The sequence below is a fragment of the Triticum dicoccoides genome, chromosome 7A (assembly GCF_002162155.2).
Source record: "Triticum dicoccoides isolate Atlit2015 ecotype Zavitan chromosome 7A, WEW_v2.0, whole genome shotgun sequence".
Taxonomy (NCBI): Eukaryota; Viridiplantae; Streptophyta; class Magnoliopsida; order Poales; family Poaceae; genus Triticum; species Triticum dicoccoides.
The window spans coordinates 171,297,122-171,313,174 of record NC_041392.1 but is presented as its reverse complement, the minus strand read 5'-3'; the positions used below and the strand labels follow the sequence as shown (position 1 = coordinate 171,313,174).

Below are 16,053 nucleotides of genomic sequence, written 5' to 3'. Positions count from 1 at the left end.
GCTGCCGGTGGCACACTCTCTGTCAGTTGATGACAGCCATGTATGCTGACTTGCTCGTGTCTTATTGTTTCCTCTATCTATTACCGGAAGTCATGGGGAAGTCAATAGAAGCCATGTTCTTCAAACCGGCCAGCAGAAACAGAGTTGGCAAGTCCATGTCTAGCCTGATTGGGAACAACTACAATAGAAAACAGGATTCTGGTAGAAAAATAGAAAAAAGCATCCTGGAGCGTCGGATCGAACATGGACGGCCCATATTCTACGGGAAGATCTGTGCGCTGTTCTTTGCAAAATAGCCCCTCATTTCTAGTTATTTTGCTTTCTATCTCCTCGCCTTTTCTGGAGCGGTCATCCCCTTCTACTTCCTTCCAATGCGAGCAGCGGCGGCTGAGGCTCAAAAAATCTCCAACCCTAGTGGCCCTAATGGCGAGCCCGTCCCCATATAGCTCGCGAACGACGACGGCGGTGTAGATCTTGGCCACTGGAGGCACTGGTCCATCTCCGCCCCGATGAATCCTGGACATCTCGTCGCCGGCGGCCGGTCTGCCCGGGCGAACCTCTCTTCTGCTGCGCCGCGACGCTGCCCGAGAAAATCCCCAGGTATCGTTCTCCGGCGTCTAGAGGACAACCTTGATCTACCATTTGTCTTACCCTGTCCAGCCATTCTCCACAGGTGGCTCCTCGATCTACCATTTGTTGCCCCATCTAACCTCCAACATCTGCTTACGGCAGAGAAGAAACATAGTGTCCCTCGAGTCTTCAGGAATGCAGGTTTACCATGCTCCATATTGGTTCTGTCAATTTAGATGAAATTAGGAAAATAGTACAAGCAGCTATATGACCCTTTTTCTTGTTACATCGTATAGGAATCTTGATCTTTGGTGCTCACCTTATTAAACATGATCCATTATATGAAATTATAGAAAACTTTAATTCTGACCAATTCTAGTTGCTGCAATAAGAAAATCACACTTGATTATTTCCATGACCGCTGGAGACCCCTCGCACATGTGATGGAATGTAGATGAAAAAAACATAAAGAACTAATAGACTGGAGTACCCTTTTTGGGAATAAAAGATCATTCAGTGGGTAAGTATCTTCAAGTTGGATCTATGGGTATTTTTTCTTATTCCCAGTCGGCTTGCTAGATTTTGCTTACACTAGATTTTCAAGCAATTCGGTATGGTGAAACTTTGTTAACTTGCTGTAACTGTACATGAGAATGGAATAATCTCATCTACCTGTTTAAGTACTTGAAAAGTCAAGTGCTTGTCAGTACAAGACTGAAATTTATTACACACTTGCAGTATTTAGCACTTCACTGGTTTTTGAAAAGTTTAGTGTCTATTTGTTCACTAATGGCACCAAAACAACTAATCATGACAAATTTGTGAATAAAAATGCTGCTGCATATTCTTTCTACTATCACCTGTAGCCAAGGATAGTACAATGATTGTATCGCAGCCTCACTCCTCGCCGCCACGCTCGTCCACTCGGTTTCGGTTTGTGGCTAGCCCTGACCTGCTGTAGCTTAACTAGCAGCAGAGCACCTGGCCTGTGTAGCAGCCATTCAAATATTCTGCTATCACTTGCTGCGTGCCTGCTCCAGCGACAGAACAGAAGCAAGTATATATCATCTTTATTCCTCAACATCTATATATAGCTCAGATCGTTCAATGTATTGTTGTTGTTGTTGTACAAAAGTCAAAACAAATATGTTGTCGATCCATTACTTGTGGAATTTGATGACTAGGCTTTATTTTAAGCAGAGGCAAGAGTTTTTCGTCGGTCAATTTGATGACAGCAAGGAAATCAAAAAGAGGACAAGGATTCTTTCTGCCAAATTAACCACCACGTGCATAGCATAGCTAGCTAATGACCCAAAGGAAAGCCTGCTAAGCAGTGAGGCCATGAGCACCACTACGTGCATAGCTAACCTCTACCTAATGGGCCATTAGCAAAAAAGCGAGCCATTTAACTAGCTAACAAACATCAACCATTGGAAGATTAGCAGCAACCGGTGCGAGGAGATTAGCAGGTGAGTGAGCAGAGGGAGAGGGAGGTGCAGCACAAAGAAGATGAAATACATTTGAGCCTTTTAATTATAGTTTAATGCAAGGAACGAAAAGAGGAACAACTAATTAGACAAATGTAAACCGAATTACTATTGGTAATCATAGTCAAAATTTATCACCATAGAAAATATTAATACCCTGTGATGCTATGAAGCATGGTTAGTGTCAGAAACAGAACATGGAATCTGGTAAAGAAATGGCCAAATGTACAAGTTGTTTTGAATATTTGTGCAACTAATTATATTACACAATTTTATTATGCAAACCGATGAATCAAATTCAAATGGTCACACCTTGTACTCTCTTTAACCTTCTCTACTGATTTGGTAATTGGTACTAACATTTTCTTTCCCGATTAATGAACCAGATGCTCCTAACGGAAGAGGTCCTAACTCAGAAGGACTCATTGTTTCATCTGGAACGGCCATTTCCTTGAACAAAAAGCAGGACATGGCTGGATGAATATGTTAAACAAACATACCTTCTGTTTTTCTTGCATCTTCTGGATTCTTTTGCACTCTCGTTATCTTTGGTCTTCGCAATGCCAACTTGTTTACCTCGATTATTATGATGCAGCAATTATTTTCTATGCCTAAACTACATTAGAACTCTTGCCATAAGTTGTGCCCTTGTTCTGGTCCATGTGCTCGACATCTCACATGCGAAAGATGATCTCCTTTCTGACTTTGCAATTCTCATCCCAGGATCTAGTAATGGAAGAGATCAGTAGTGCAACATCACCATTAGGAGAGCCCATGGTTCCAATGATCGCAAACTGTGCACCAACACTATCAGGTGAGAACAAACTGTGTATGAAAGGCAAGAATATCTTGATGTGCCTAATATTCTGTAATCCTTGTTTTGATGTTGTTTTGCTAAAAAAAGGTTTGCAGCCGTCGAATCGGTCAATAGTGTTTAAAATCAAGATATCAATGATGCTACCTCATTTTGCAGAGATTAATTCCCCAATTCTTCTCGTTGCTGATTTCAGTACACTGAAAAAGAAACAGTCAATATCTCAAGAGTCAAGAGGTACCCACGTTGTGGAAATAGTTTGCATGGTTGATGAAACTGCCGGTTCTGAAAGCTCAATGTCATGGTTTGGTTACCCTATGAGAATCCTGTGTGAAATTGAGGAGCTAAGCCAAGCCTTTTGTACTTTTACTCTTTCTTTTATTCGTAGAGGCTACTATATGTGTCTACTTGTGTGCTAAGCTACCCATTCGTGACTGGAGGTTGTGGGGTAATGCTTCTCTGAATCAACTTGCTATTTGTATCCAAACTGAGAGTAAACTTGAGCTCCTTTGATTGTGGAAAAAATGGTATGCTTCAGATTATGGCAGTGCACACATCTTTAAAATGTATATGGCTGAGGAAGGTGAACTTAAGTTCGAGGGTATTGGTAATTTGGCAAGCATAAATTTTGCTGAGTAAAGACGAGACACAAAAGCTTTTAACACTGAAGTTCTAAATTGGTTGTACTAACAAGGGCACAACGACTCAATATGAGAAACTTTGAGGTGGTTACTGTGAAAGCTCATGTTTTACATCTAATTGTACCAGGGGGGTTTTCATAAAATGTATAATAAGTGGCCTTAGATCCCTCAAACTTGATCTGTACCAACCATGTTTGATCTGACGGCCCAGAGTCAGTTTTTCTATTCTTCTACCACAAGCCCAGATTCTATTCTAGTTGCTCCCAGCCTGATTTTGGTAATCTGTTGTTTTTAGTCGGTGGTAAAGAAAAGTTGTTTTCACGCCTTCAGTAAATAAATAGAAATGCCTGTAATTTTTTGCATTACCTCCAAACCTGTATTGTTCACATGATATCATTGCTGAAATGCAGGAGCAGTGTTAGAGCAACTCTAGCAGACCCCGTAAAAATACGACTCGCAAAACGCGTTTGCGGATTCACGAAAATCGCTTTTGCGGGTCAAAAACATACGCGTCCAAGCAGAACCCGTATCTAAACCTGCATAATTTGAAAAACTTCTTTCGCGGAAGAAATTGCGCAAACACAGTTCATCACACATACTACATTATTCATCGCATAGTACATAGTTCATCAAACTATAAGCATAGTTATACTACATACTACATTAAACTAGTACTAGGGGGTAACGGCGGTGAGGTCGCGGCAACCGGACGACGCCGTGGAGGAGCCGGACGCTCACTCGTCCTCGCCGGAGCTGCAGAGATCGATGAACTTCTCTGCCTGCTCCGCACGGATGCGGCGCCACTCCTCGGCCTTCTCCTTGGCGGCGAGGTTGGCGGCGACCGCTTGCCGCCACTCGAGGGCTTTAAGCTCCTCGGCGTGGCGCCGACGCTCCTCCTCCTCGCGCACGCTTCAATCGGCGATGGCGGCGACGACGTCGAACTCCGCGACGAAGTCCTCGGGCCCGACGATTCCGTGGCGGCCGAGCGGAGCGGGGTCCTCGGGCTCCTCCTTCACTGGCACGAAGGGGAACGGCGCCTGCGGCTCCGGCTCCTCCTCCTCGTCTGACCACTCCCTCTTCACGGGGAGGAAGCCCGCGGCGGCGGCGGCGGCGGCGGATCCGGTGTACGAAAACCGCGCGGAGGAGAACGGCGCGCCCCGACGGTCGTACTCCACCGTCTCGCGGCGGTCGAAGCTCGCCGGCGGCGAAAGCCCGTGATTCGTCCACCTCCGCGCGCCGCGCTTCCTCGCGCCGTCGGACCGGACGCGCCGCTTGCGCTCCGGGTCCCTCTCACGCCCGGATCGGCTGCCGGAGCCGCGTCCGGAGCTCCACATTCGCCCCCACATGGCGGCTGGAGGCGGGGCGGAGGGTCGCCGGCGGCGAGAAATTGGGAGAGAAGAAAGAGGAATTGGGTGGCTCGCGGCGGTAGGGGGATAGGGTTTGGACCCGCAAAAGGGTCGCGAAACCGCACTTATAGTGCTCGGGGAGTGCGGTTTGCGGGCTGCGGCAAAAGTTTTTGCGGGCCGGGCGAGTATGCGGGCTCTGTTCTGGCCGCAAAATTGGCCCGAGCCCTCATACTCGCCGGAATTTTTGCGAGCCGAGCGTTATGCGGGGTCTGCTAGAGATGCTCTTAGAGCATGTCTAGTAGAACCCTCAAACCCTCAAACCCTTAAAGCAGTTTTAAGGGTTAAGAAGTGCCAGTTTTTGGCACTTTTAAGGGTTGAAAAACAGGGGCAAAGATTAGAACCCTCAAACCCAACCCTTAAACTGCTTTAAGGATTGGGTTTGAGGGTTCTAGTCTTTGCCTCAACCCCAACCTTTAAATCTATCATTTCACATATCACACATTTCATCACATTTCATCATATGACATATCACAAATTCCATCACATTTGACATAAAACAATAATCATTCTAGTTATTATTACACCACCGGATAAAACAATAATCATTCAAATTATTACAACAATGTTTGAGCAAATTACAATAATTGTTCGAATCAAATAGGACATATAAAAGTAAAACAAAGATACATCATGGGCCAATGCGCCGTCCATCCAACTGCCAGTGGTGCTCTACTAGATCATCCCGGAGCCGACCATGAGAGGTTGCATCCTCAATCTCACGATGTGCTTGAAGAAAAACATGTATGCGAGAAGGGTTTCTTTCCGGTTGCACACGGGTACCAACATTGTCATAGAAACAAGGGAGGTTTAACCCTCTCTCATCCTTTAGGATCATGTTGTGTAGAATCACACAACATTTCATGATGTTCACCAAGGTTTTTTTGTCCCAAAACCGAGCTGGACCCGAACTATGGCAAACCTTGCTTGCAAAACACCGAAAGCTCTCTCAATATCCTTGCGGTCTGCCTCTTGTGCCTTGGTGAAATGAGCCTCTTTTCTTGTTAAGGGCACCCCATTTTTCTCCTTGATGGACTTCACAAGAGTTGCCCATTCGGGATAGATGCCATCGGTGAGATGGTATCCCATTGAGTACTCATTGTCCATGATTTTGTAGTTGCATGTTGAAGCATCCCCAGAAATTAATCTTTTGAACAAAGGAGATCTATTGAGGACATTGATATCATTGAGTGTTCCCGGCAACCCAAAGAATGCATGCCAAATCCATGTGTCCTCCGATGCTACGGCCTCAAGCACAATGATAGCATCATGGCTTTTACTGCAATACATTCCGTGCCATGCCTTTGGGCAATTTTTCCACCTCCAATGCATGCAATCAAGACTACCAAGCATCCCCGGCCATCCCTTTTTTTCATTCATTTCCATTAATCTCTTTGTATCTTCCTCGTTTGGTGCCCGAAGATACTGCTCACCATACAACCGGATGACCAACTTGGCAAACCTACGGACGGACTCGTCGGTATAATCCGCGGGTATGCCATAAGCGAGTACCCACATTGCCGCCGATATCTTTTGATATGCACTAAACCCCATGATACCGTCGGCGGATCTGCGACGTTTAAAGTAATCGGAGGCGGCCTCACAATCGGTGACAATCTTCACAAACAAACTACGACGCATTCGGTACCTTCTGCAGAAGAGACGAGGAGGGTATGTAGGTACCTCCGCAAAGTAGTCTTGCATCAAATGCTCGTGTCCGAGAGCGCGGTTCCGGTAGATGGTGAGTCGCCCCATCTTCGACCCTCTCCTCTGATCCATAAGCTTCGCGCGGTTGGCTAGACTGTAAAAAAACAGTTATTTTTAGGGGTTTAAAGGTTTGAGGGCTCTACTAGACTAGCTCTTAAGCGGGTGCATAGTACTGAGTCGTGATTGTGACGAAGAATTCAACTAGTAGTAAGCAAGACTAGTACTGAGTCCATGGCTAACCTGCATTGTTCACATGCTATCATCACTGCTTAAATATTGCTGCCCGTCCTTGAAGCCGGAACTTGGTCCGGTCACCAGTAACAGTGACACAGTCACAGTGCCGTCTCATCCAGGGCAATTGACTCCAGGTCGCTTGATTGATTGCTGCTGTACACTCTAGTGTTTTCTCGGAAGAAAAATGCTTCAAGTTGCAGTAGAATTCTACATCTCGCCAAGGCCAAGTTGGTTGAGGCCAACTTGGTCCGTGTTCCTGCCTGCGACCTACTGCATCGGCAACGGCGAGTCAAGATGATCAGCGGAGCAGCATTCTCTCGGAGCGTTGAAATCCATGGCATGGCATGGCATATCACGCGCTTCCGACCGAGAGTTTTACAAGTCACGATCTCCTCTCCCAGGAAATGGTCGTAGGTTGCTCTTGTGCTGCCAACATGCAAGCATAACAATTCTTTAAATATGGTTATGCTAGCAGAACGGCACCGAAAATTCTCATGAATCTCAGCCACCTGAGCTTGCACATCATCAAACCCAAATTTACATTTAGCATGGAAAATAAATTGCAGTTGTAGCACATTCTTGGCCTTAGCTATGGGGTCAAATATTGAGCTATGGTGGTGAAGACAAAAGTTTAGACCAGAGTCAGCTGGCAAACAGTAGCTAATGCCACTTACTACCAGATATCGTGTCGCCCTTGAACTCCGGCGCATTCCAAATAAGAAACACTACGTCTAAGTGGAGTTTTGCTCGTGCAAGCCATGTGGAGTAGTGACGGAGCGGCTTATCACACGTAAGACACTGCGAAAAATGTGACCCCATAACCAACTTTTTGCCAAGTTTTGAGCATTTTCTTGGAAGTTAGCTAGGGTTTTGACTTTGGACGAGCACGCCGCTCGTGCGGTCGATCGTGAAAATTCAGGCCAAGTTCGTGGTACTACAAGGACGGAGCTGAATGCATGCGTGCGTGCGTGCATGCTTGAAAATTCCATGCAACGCGACGCGCGCGCGCGCAGGGAAAGGGAATTCCTGAGCTTTGATTTTGACCGTAACAGTGGAGCTGTACGTGTCACGGACGACCGGAGCACGCATAACCGATGGCGAAGCAAAGCTTTCCGGCCTAATTAAGTACGTCTCCATCGATCTCCATGGAGTTAGTAGCTAGCTAGACCCCAAATCTGCCTTGGCTCTCAAGGCGTTTTCCTGGTCAAACCCCATTTCCTCTCTCTTGATAATAATAATAATAATAATAATAATAATAATAATAATAATAATAATAATAATAATAATAATAATAATAATAATTCCTCGTAGCTGGAGTGCTTTCGTTGCCCCTCCGGACGAGCGATTGAAATATGTAGTATGGAGCCATACGCTTCGTAAGGGTAGTTTGAAATCTTGAATGAGAAAATTTAACAGAAATGAAGCTTTTTAGGGATGAAAAAAAAGATTTTGTTTCTTAATCTTAAGGAAATATAGCACGTACACTCCTACTACATTGTCATCACTCGTCGGAACTCACGAGCTCGCACCGGCACCGCGCGTGCCGGCGAGCTAACTAACCGGTCTGCCGGCTGACCGAAACGGCCGGCCGCTGCGCGAGCTCACCGGCACTTTGCCATGGATGTATATAGCGCTTGCTCTGGTCAACACGGCACGCTTCTGCCTTCGACCTTTGTTCGCCCCTGCGAGGCGGCGCATGCAGTTTGTTACCGTACCGCGCGCCATGGCACACAAAATTGTGCCATCACATTACCTGGCCGTCAAGGAGACGACGGATGCATGCATGGTTCGTTTTGATGGAATTCTACGACGCCATATCGACTGATCCATGGATCGCGCAATGATTTTTCAAACTCGTTCGCGAGAGGTCAAAGAGAATGGAGCGCTTGTGTTGATTGCCTACGTCAGGTCCATGCTAGTGCGGCACCTGCTGTTCCAAAGTCTTGAAAGCAGACCTAACAAGTACTAGGAGCAGTTGTGCGTCAGGTTTGGCAGCATGGTAATGATCCAGCTCGAATATTTTGATGGCAAGGGGCGTACGTACATAATTGCCTCGTTTATGATGTAAATGCTTCCGTTGATGACACCTACCTTGTAGTTATACAGCGCAAGAAGATTTGCGCATACATATCCCAGGAAACGGTCTTGAACTTGGAGGATGAATGGTGTGATGAACCATGGTCCCGAGCAACATTCTCAGAAAATGCTGGAACTGATGTCGCTCATGTGTTGATTGAACAGGAAGCGGAGGGTGCCGGTGGTGTCAGTCAGTTGACGACAGCCATGAATTTGATGTATCCATGCTGACCTGCTCCTGCCTACTGTTTTCTTCTAGTAGTACGACCGAAAGTCAATGTGAAGTCAGCGGAAACCATACATGTAGTCATGGAAAAGTCTAGGGCTATTCTAATTTTGAAAAAAACCTTCTGTGGTCGGCGATAGGGAAATCACATTCTCACGCCTCGGGTAAAAGCGATCTCGGCAATTTCTACCACAGAGAGAGGGACAAGGGAGCAACACAACACAAACCGAGATGAGATTGAGTTAAACCATGCCATGTTCTGGCTGGGTCGTCGCCGGCCGTGTTCAGCAGCTGAGTCGAGGCAGTGCCGCTGTTGCACTTGCATTCAACCAGCAAGTAGTTACGCGACCAGTAGCATGTTACCTGTCGCGCAGGGCGGTGATGAAGAATTGACACTCCAAAGCACCCTTCCATCAAAGCTGGAATCGAGCCCGGCCGGCCCAACCGTACTACGTAGTCTTGTCTCATCCAGGATGTACAATTATTTGATTGATTGCTACAGTTACCTCGGGAGAAGAGAAAATTCTCCCGGCCGCGGTAGAGTTCCTCTGATGATCCCCGAAGTTGAGACAGCTTGGTCGTGTTTTTCCTGCCTCCGACCTACTCCACCGCAGGTCAAAGACGGCCGGCCGTGCAGCAAATTCATGGCGCATGCTCACGCGCGTCGGACACAGAGTTTTACAAGTCACAATCTCTTCCTCTCAACTGGTCGTGGGTCTTGACAAAGTTGGATCGACACCATCACTTGTTAATGATAAGAAAAGAGCATAATATAGTTTTTACGTACTGCATTATAGGTAACTGCAAATACAAAAAAACAATCACGGCCACACGACACACGTACGGTGTTTTTCAACTAGGAGATCTCCACGGTGGCACCATACGCACGCAGGAATGTAATTTGCCATTTGCCCGAAACCGTGTCGCTCCTCAACTCTGGCCGCCGGTTTCAACTCTCACAACTAACAGATGCGAGTTTTGCTCCTGCAAGCTAGGTAGCTTGAGCAGCTTAACAATTATCACACGTACTCCTACTATGTAAGATGCTTCGAAAAAGGTGCGAGCATGGTAACAGACGGTGGCAAGGTTTTGAGCAGTTTCTTGGAAATTGGCTAGGGTGGGATCGACTCCGGATAAACATTGAGAATTCAGGCCAAGTTCAGGACGGAATTCAAATGTTTTGACCGTATCAGTTGACAGGCACGTATCGGAGACGACCCCAGTACTACACAGTGTCGACGACAAACTAAATTAAGCTTCTCCCTAAATTAAGTACGCACAGTCCCTGTTGAACGCTAGGTCAAACTAGACCCCTGCCTAGTGCCTTGGCCCCCAAGGCGTTTCCCTGGTCAAAGTAAACCACATTTCCACGTATGTTAACATATATGGAGCTCCCCTAAAAAAACATATATGTACAGAAGGAAGTTTGTTACAAGAAAAATATAAATGTATTTTTGCTGCAGGCAACAGGTACATTGTACGCATTTGTTCCCATGCATCATGCTCTGGTCAAGACGTGCGACACGCTCGTGCCTTCGACGCTTCTTCGTGCGCGCGCAGTTTGCTACCTCTCCATGCGCGCGCGCGCACGAACGCACCGCGGGGTAGGAAGAAGAACGGATCGCTTTCGTTTCGACGATGGAATTCTACGAGGGAATGCCCGATACGGACCGCGCGCGCTCGCCGGCCCTGCGTGCCGCGCGCATATTGACTTTTCATCAAACGGGACGGACGCGCGAAAGCCAGGTCGCCGCACGTAACCGGCATGCAACTTCCTGCCTAGTCTCCACGCCTCGCTAGCTCCATCGACTGCCTCTTCTCCCCTGCCTGCGTTATATATAGGCGCCGCCCGTTCATTCCAAGCTACTACCACCTCGTCGAAGAATTACATCTCGACGACATTGCCAAAACCCAGCGTCGTGCAGCCCCCTACAAGCTTGTTCTAAAGGGAGAAGAAGGAAGCCAAGGTTGACGGGATCGATGGCCGTCGCGAGGAGGACGATGAGGCTCGCCGTGCCGGTGCTCGTGGCGGCGCTGCTGCTTCTGGCGGTCCTCGGCGAGGCGGCGCGGCCGCTGGGCGGCGCCGACTGGGCGGCCGCCGGAGGGACCCCGCTGCCGGGCGCGTCGGCGACCATGGCCCAGGCGCTCCGGCGGCTGTACACGCAGCGGCTGGGCGGGCCAGGCGCCTCCTGCACCACCAACAGCCCCAACGTCCCCTGCCCGCCGTAGAGGCCGAGGCCGGGCGGCGAGACCCGGCCGTCCTCCACGACCACCCCCTCCCTCCCTCCTCTCTCGGGTTCAAGCTTGTTTTTGACGGACCAGCCCGGGCGGCGATGGCGGGCTCACAGTGTGCGCATGTTCTTTTTCCCTAGCTAGCTAGGCCGGCCGACTAGCCGCCGGCGGTCGACATGGTTTGATTGGTTGAATTCGTTGGTTGGTTTCTTGGAGATTTTTTCGTTGCCCGCGCGTGGTTTTCGCTTTCGCCGGGTGTTGATTTGTACAGAAGAAAACATACTCGTATACTTGGTAGGATCTTTTTGTTTTTGAATAAAACATAGGCAAGCTGCGAAAGTGTACCAGCAACACATGTATATACCTTTCTCTATAAAGTGATACATATTATATATGCTTTGTGATAATTTGTCAAATCTTAACAAAGCACAGTTATGTACTCTAACTCAAACAAAAAAAGAAAGTTATGTGCTCTGATTTGGGTTCGTGGATCAACAAAAACGTGCCACCTGTTCACCGTTCACGCATGCCTGGAAGTGTTTTTCTTCTTACAGAGACCTTCATTGCACTTGCGTGGAAGTGGAAGCTGACATTCGCGTGCGTCACTCGTGGCCTCATGAGGCCAAAAGGCAGAACTTTTCACGACGCCACGTGTATGCCTACCGTGGCGTCAACCGTTTCTCGGAAGTAATTGGGCACCTCGGCTCCATTTTGTCCTTCTCTCTCGGCTTGTTTGGCTGGCGGCGAACACAAGTCGTAGGCGGTGCTCACCCGGGCCAGTTCGATCTCCCGCTGGACGCCAGCATGGCCTCAGTTCCACGATAGCAGCTGCCGGCCTCACCGCAGCCATCAATTCTCATCTTTCTGTCGGCGGCCGGTGTTTCAACTTAGAGCGTCTACAGCCGGACTCTTCAAACCCCTTCTATACGTCTGGACGGATGGCGCGGGCAAAAAATCCGACTCAAAGGAATTTCTGAGAATTTAATTAGAGATGCCTCGATGTGAGATCGGTTTTATGTACCTAGCAAGATTGTTTTTTTCCCTGTGTGTGCGCACATGCAGTTTGCTACTGCGCCATGACACACGGAGCGCCCTCGTCTCGCGTATAGCGAGACATAGGGAAGCCTCGCTACAAGCAGCCGCCCGGAATGGGTCGGCCCAGCCCGGGTCACCTTTTTTCCTCACCTTTTTTCTTTTCTTGTTTTACTATTTTGTTTTCATTTTGCTTATATTTTTAGATATATCCATTTAAAAATCACTTCACATATAGAATTGAAAACAAATGCTAATCATGTATCTTCAAAATGTTACATGTGTATACAAAAATGTTTCTGATGTATATAAAAATGTACAATCTGTATGGAAATAACGTATTTAAAAAATATACCCGATGATACAAAAAGTGTACAATTGTGTATACAAACCATTAGACATAAAAACTGTGTAAAAAATGTTAATCATGTATTAAAAATATATTAAACATGTATATAAATAATTTTCATGATGTATAAAAAAATGTACAATGTGTATGCAAGAAATAGACTTAAAAATATGTATTAAAATGTTAATATTGTAATACAAAATTGTTAAATGTATGTATTAGAAATATTACTGATATATACAAAAATGTAGAACGTGTATGAAAAAAAGTTCACATAACAAATATTTCTTTGAAAAAAATGTTAGTCATGTGTTTAAAAAATGTTCAACGTGTATAAAAAATGTTTCTTATTTAGGGAAAATTTTAAGTGGGTATAATAATGTTCCTATTCTATACGAAAAGGGACAGGATCAACCGATGGAAACCAATAAGAGAAAGAAATAAAAATGAAGAAAACCAAAAAGAAACAAGGGGAACGAAAGAAAAAAATAAAACCAAAGAAAACCAGTACAAAAAAATGAAAAAAAGAAAAAGAAACAAAGGAAAATGGCAAAAGCCAAGGAAAAAACAAAGAAAAAAACAGAAAGAAAAGCTAGTGAAAGCCCAAAAAGAATCAAAGAAAAACGAAAAGAAAAAACCCAAAGAAAACCAGTACAAAAAATGAAAATAGAGAAAGAAATAAAGAAAAACGGCGAAAACCAAGGAAAAACAAAGAAAAGCTAGTGAAAGCCCAAAAAGAATTGAAGAAAAACGAAAAGAAAAAACGCAATGAAAACCATGTACGAAACAAAGAAGCCCGATGAAAAAAATAAAGAAAACCGATGAACAAATAGAGAAAACCAAAAACAGAAAATAAAGGAAAGGAAAAATGAAAAAATCCAGAAGAAACGAGTGGTGTTTCGGTCGATCAAATTGCTAAGAAACGACAACAATTGGCTGCCCTAGTAGGTACAGACGGAGGAAATTAGTTAAGCTTGTGAGGCGTGAATAAAATACTGTTAGTCATTTTTTAGCGAACTTTGGTCGAATAAAGAAGTGCATTGCGGTGTGGCTTCATTCTGGGCCGGACGAGGTTCCGGATCTATGTAATGCAGACATGGCTGCCACTTAATTAATGAATTCCCTTTTTCCTGAAAAAAAAGGCTGGTCACTGTTGATTTTAGAATATGTTAGCAAGATATTTATCTTGATATAGGCGAGATATAGCGCTCGCGATGCCCACCGTTCTAATATTGCCAAGTCACTAAAGAAGAGGGCGTGGCTACAGGTAAGTCGATAGAAAAATGAAACTAGGGTGAGTCGATTCGTTTGGCACGTTAAATGCAAATCTAAGAGCATCTCCAACAGGCGCGCTAAACTAGCGCCGCGTCGCAAAATTCTCTATTTTAGCGCGCCGCAAAATCCTCTATTTTAGCGCCCGCGCAATCGGAATAGTTGCTTCAGCGGGCGCGCGAAAACAGCGCGCGCGACATACGTAGTCCAGCGCGCGGACCAAAACGCAATCGCGCGCCGCATATTTGCTGCAACCGCTTCCGCGCGCTCGCTCGCACCTCCCACCCTCACATCCATACGTGTCGCGCGCGCTGCATTTTTACGCGTTGCTGGAGCGGCGCGCGCGCTGCATTTTTAGCGCGGCTGCTGGAGCCAGCGCTGCGCGCCGCGCCAAATCAGGCGATGGGCGCGCGCTATAACTGTTTTTTGCGCGCGGCGCGTTCGGCGTCTGTTGGAGATGCTCTAATGGTACACAACCCTTCTTTCTTCAGCTCTTCTTTCCCCAGCCGAACGTACCACCAGACGAACCGCCGGCCATCATGCCCACGGCCGGCGGCGCTTGCACGCCAGCCTCGCCTCCCCGCCCTCCCCTCAACTGCCTCCCACCGCCGTTGCCGTCGTCTCCGACCATCCTTCTAGCCCGACAATGGCCAATTTTTTCCGATGAACTTATATCATCCCCACACCCCTAAGATAAATAATGAGGTAGCATTTTCCGACGAGCTCCTTCCTTCCGTCTAACTCTTCCTTCCTTCACGCGAAATCAATTGACCTAAATTCTAAATTCAGGGGACTTACATCTAGCTATTGTGCGAAGAAGAAGAGTATACACGGACCGTTTTGATGGAATTCTACGACGCCATATCGATCGATCGATCGACGGGTCGCGCGCCTACGCGTCCACTGACTTTTCAAACTTGCGCGCGAACGCGAAACACCAAGTCGCCGCACGCAACTGGCATGCAACTTCGTCGATCGCCTCTCCTGCGCGCATTATATATAGGCTCCCGCGACCCATTCCATAGGCCATATAGCTACCTCGTAGCATACAAAGTTGCCTGCACACATTGCCAAGACCCAGCGTCCAAGTCGTACACACTTGTTGCAAAGAGGAGGAGGGTTAGAAGAAAGCTAAGGTTGACGACATGGCCGCCGCGAGGAGGATGAGGCTCGCTCTGCCGGTGATCGTGGCGGCGCTCGTGCTGCTGGCGGTGCTTGGCGAGGCGCGGCCGCTGGGGGGCGCCGACTGGGCGGCCGCCGGAGGGACCCCGCTGCCGGCCGTGGTCCAGGCGCTCCGGCGGCTGTACATGCAGCAGCTGGGCGGGCCGGGCCCGTCGTGCGGCACCAACAGCCCAAACGTCCACTGCCCGCCGTAGATGGCCGAGGCCGAGCGCCGCAGCTCGGCCGGCGTGCGTACGTCCTCTCGTGTTTGAAGTTCCAACGTGTTTTTGGCGACCCCGGTGGTAGATTCTGGTGATCGACTGTAGGATTGGATTCGTTGCTTGGTTTGTTGGTGATTTTTGCCCACGCGTACGTCTACGCTAGTTGGCACTTTGTACATACTACATACAAAAGGAAATACACACATATATTACGTAGGATTCTGTCTGAATAAAACTGTAAAACATAGGCAAGCTGCAGAAGCATCAGCAATACATTTGTATTTACATTACATATGTAAACCTTTGTTTATGATTTTTCTTTTTGAGAATCAACCTTTGTTTATGAATTGAATTGACACTCTAGTCTACTTCCTCATAAGTTCTCAAATCTTGACCAAGAAAAATTCCGTGTATTTTGCTACGTATGCATGCGTGGAAGTATTTTTTTTTGAGACAAATGGATGCCTGGAAGTGGAAGCTGACATTCGCATGCGTCACCCGTTGCCTCATGCGGCCAAGAGGCAGAACGTGTCATGACCCCACGTGTGAGGCCATGGTAGGCTCAGCCGTTTCTTGGTACGCAGCTGGTTGGGCTTCCGTTTTGTCCTTCTCGGCTTTGTTTGACTGG

The 16,053-nt window shown here is 47.2% G+C and overlaps 3 protein-coding genes across 7 annotated transcripts; all 3 read left to right on the top strand.

Moving 5' to 3' along the window:
* Positions 1 to 318: 318 nt before the first annotated feature.
* On the top strand, positions 319 to 3,396 carry LOC119334398. Of its 5 annotated transcripts, none has more exons than XR_005161314.1 (4): positions 319 to 600; positions 674 to 771; positions 2,444 to 2,871; positions 3,068 to 3,396. XR_005161314.1 is itself a non-coding variant. In XM_037606977.1 (4 exons), the coding sequence occupies exons 1-4, from the start codon at positions 510 to 512 to the stop codon at positions 3,073 to 3,075; spliced, it is 288 nt and encodes a 95-aa protein (XP_037462874.1). In that variant the 5' UTR covers positions 321 to 509; the 3' UTR covers positions 3,076 to 3,396. The 5 variants fall into 5 exon arrangements, 2 of the variants coding, with proteins under 2 accessions (XP_037462874.1, XP_037462873.1); XR_005161313.1 differs by having other exon boundaries at positions 320 to 600; positions 3,031 to 3,396; XM_037606977.1 differs by having other exon boundaries at positions 321 to 600; positions 2,781 to 2,871.
* Positions 3,397 to 11,053: 7,657 nt separating this feature from the next.
* LOC119327647 lies at positions 11,054 to 11,782 on the top strand. The gene has a single exon (XM_037600739.1). The coding sequence runs from the start codon at positions 11,139 to 11,141 to the stop codon at positions 11,385 to 11,387; it is 249 nt and encodes an 82-aa protein (XP_037456636.1). The 5' UTR covers positions 11,054 to 11,138; the 3' UTR covers positions 11,388 to 11,782.
* Positions 11,783 to 15,105: 3,323 nt separating this feature from the next.
* Positions 15,106 to 15,680, top strand: LOC119327755. Its single transcript, XM_037600850.1, has one exon. It carries the CDS (start codon positions 15,189 to 15,191, stop codon positions 15,417 to 15,419), a length of 231 nt encoding a protein of 76 aa, XP_037456747.1. The 5' UTR covers positions 15,106 to 15,188; the 3' UTR covers positions 15,420 to 15,680.
* Positions 15,681 to 16,053: the final 373 nt, after the last annotated feature.

What these genes read in the sequence shown, in the direction of transcription:
- LOC119334398 (XM_037606976.1), top strand. Translation starts at nt 510, where the DNA reads ATGAATCCTGGACATCTCGTCGCCGGCGGCCGGTCTGCCCGGGCGAAC. An exon ending in CTGCCCGAGAAAATCCCCAG is followed by an intron (nt 601 to 673) that starts GTATCGTTCTCC and finishes CATTCTCCACAG; the next exon opens with GTGGCTCCTCGATCTACCAT. An exon ending in TCGAGTCTTCAGGAATGCAG is followed by an intron (nt 772 to 2,780) that starts GTTTACCATGCT and finishes TTCTCATCCCAG; the next exon opens with GATCTAGTAATGGAAGAGAT.
- LOC119327647 (XM_037600739.1), top strand. Translation starts at nt 11,139, where the DNA reads ATGGCCGTCGCGAGGAGGACGATGAGGCTCGCCGTGCCGGTGCTCGTG.
- LOC119327755 (XM_037600850.1), top strand. Translation starts at nt 15,189, where the DNA reads ATGGCCGCCGCGAGGAGGATGAGGCTCGCTCTGCCGGTGATCGTGGCG.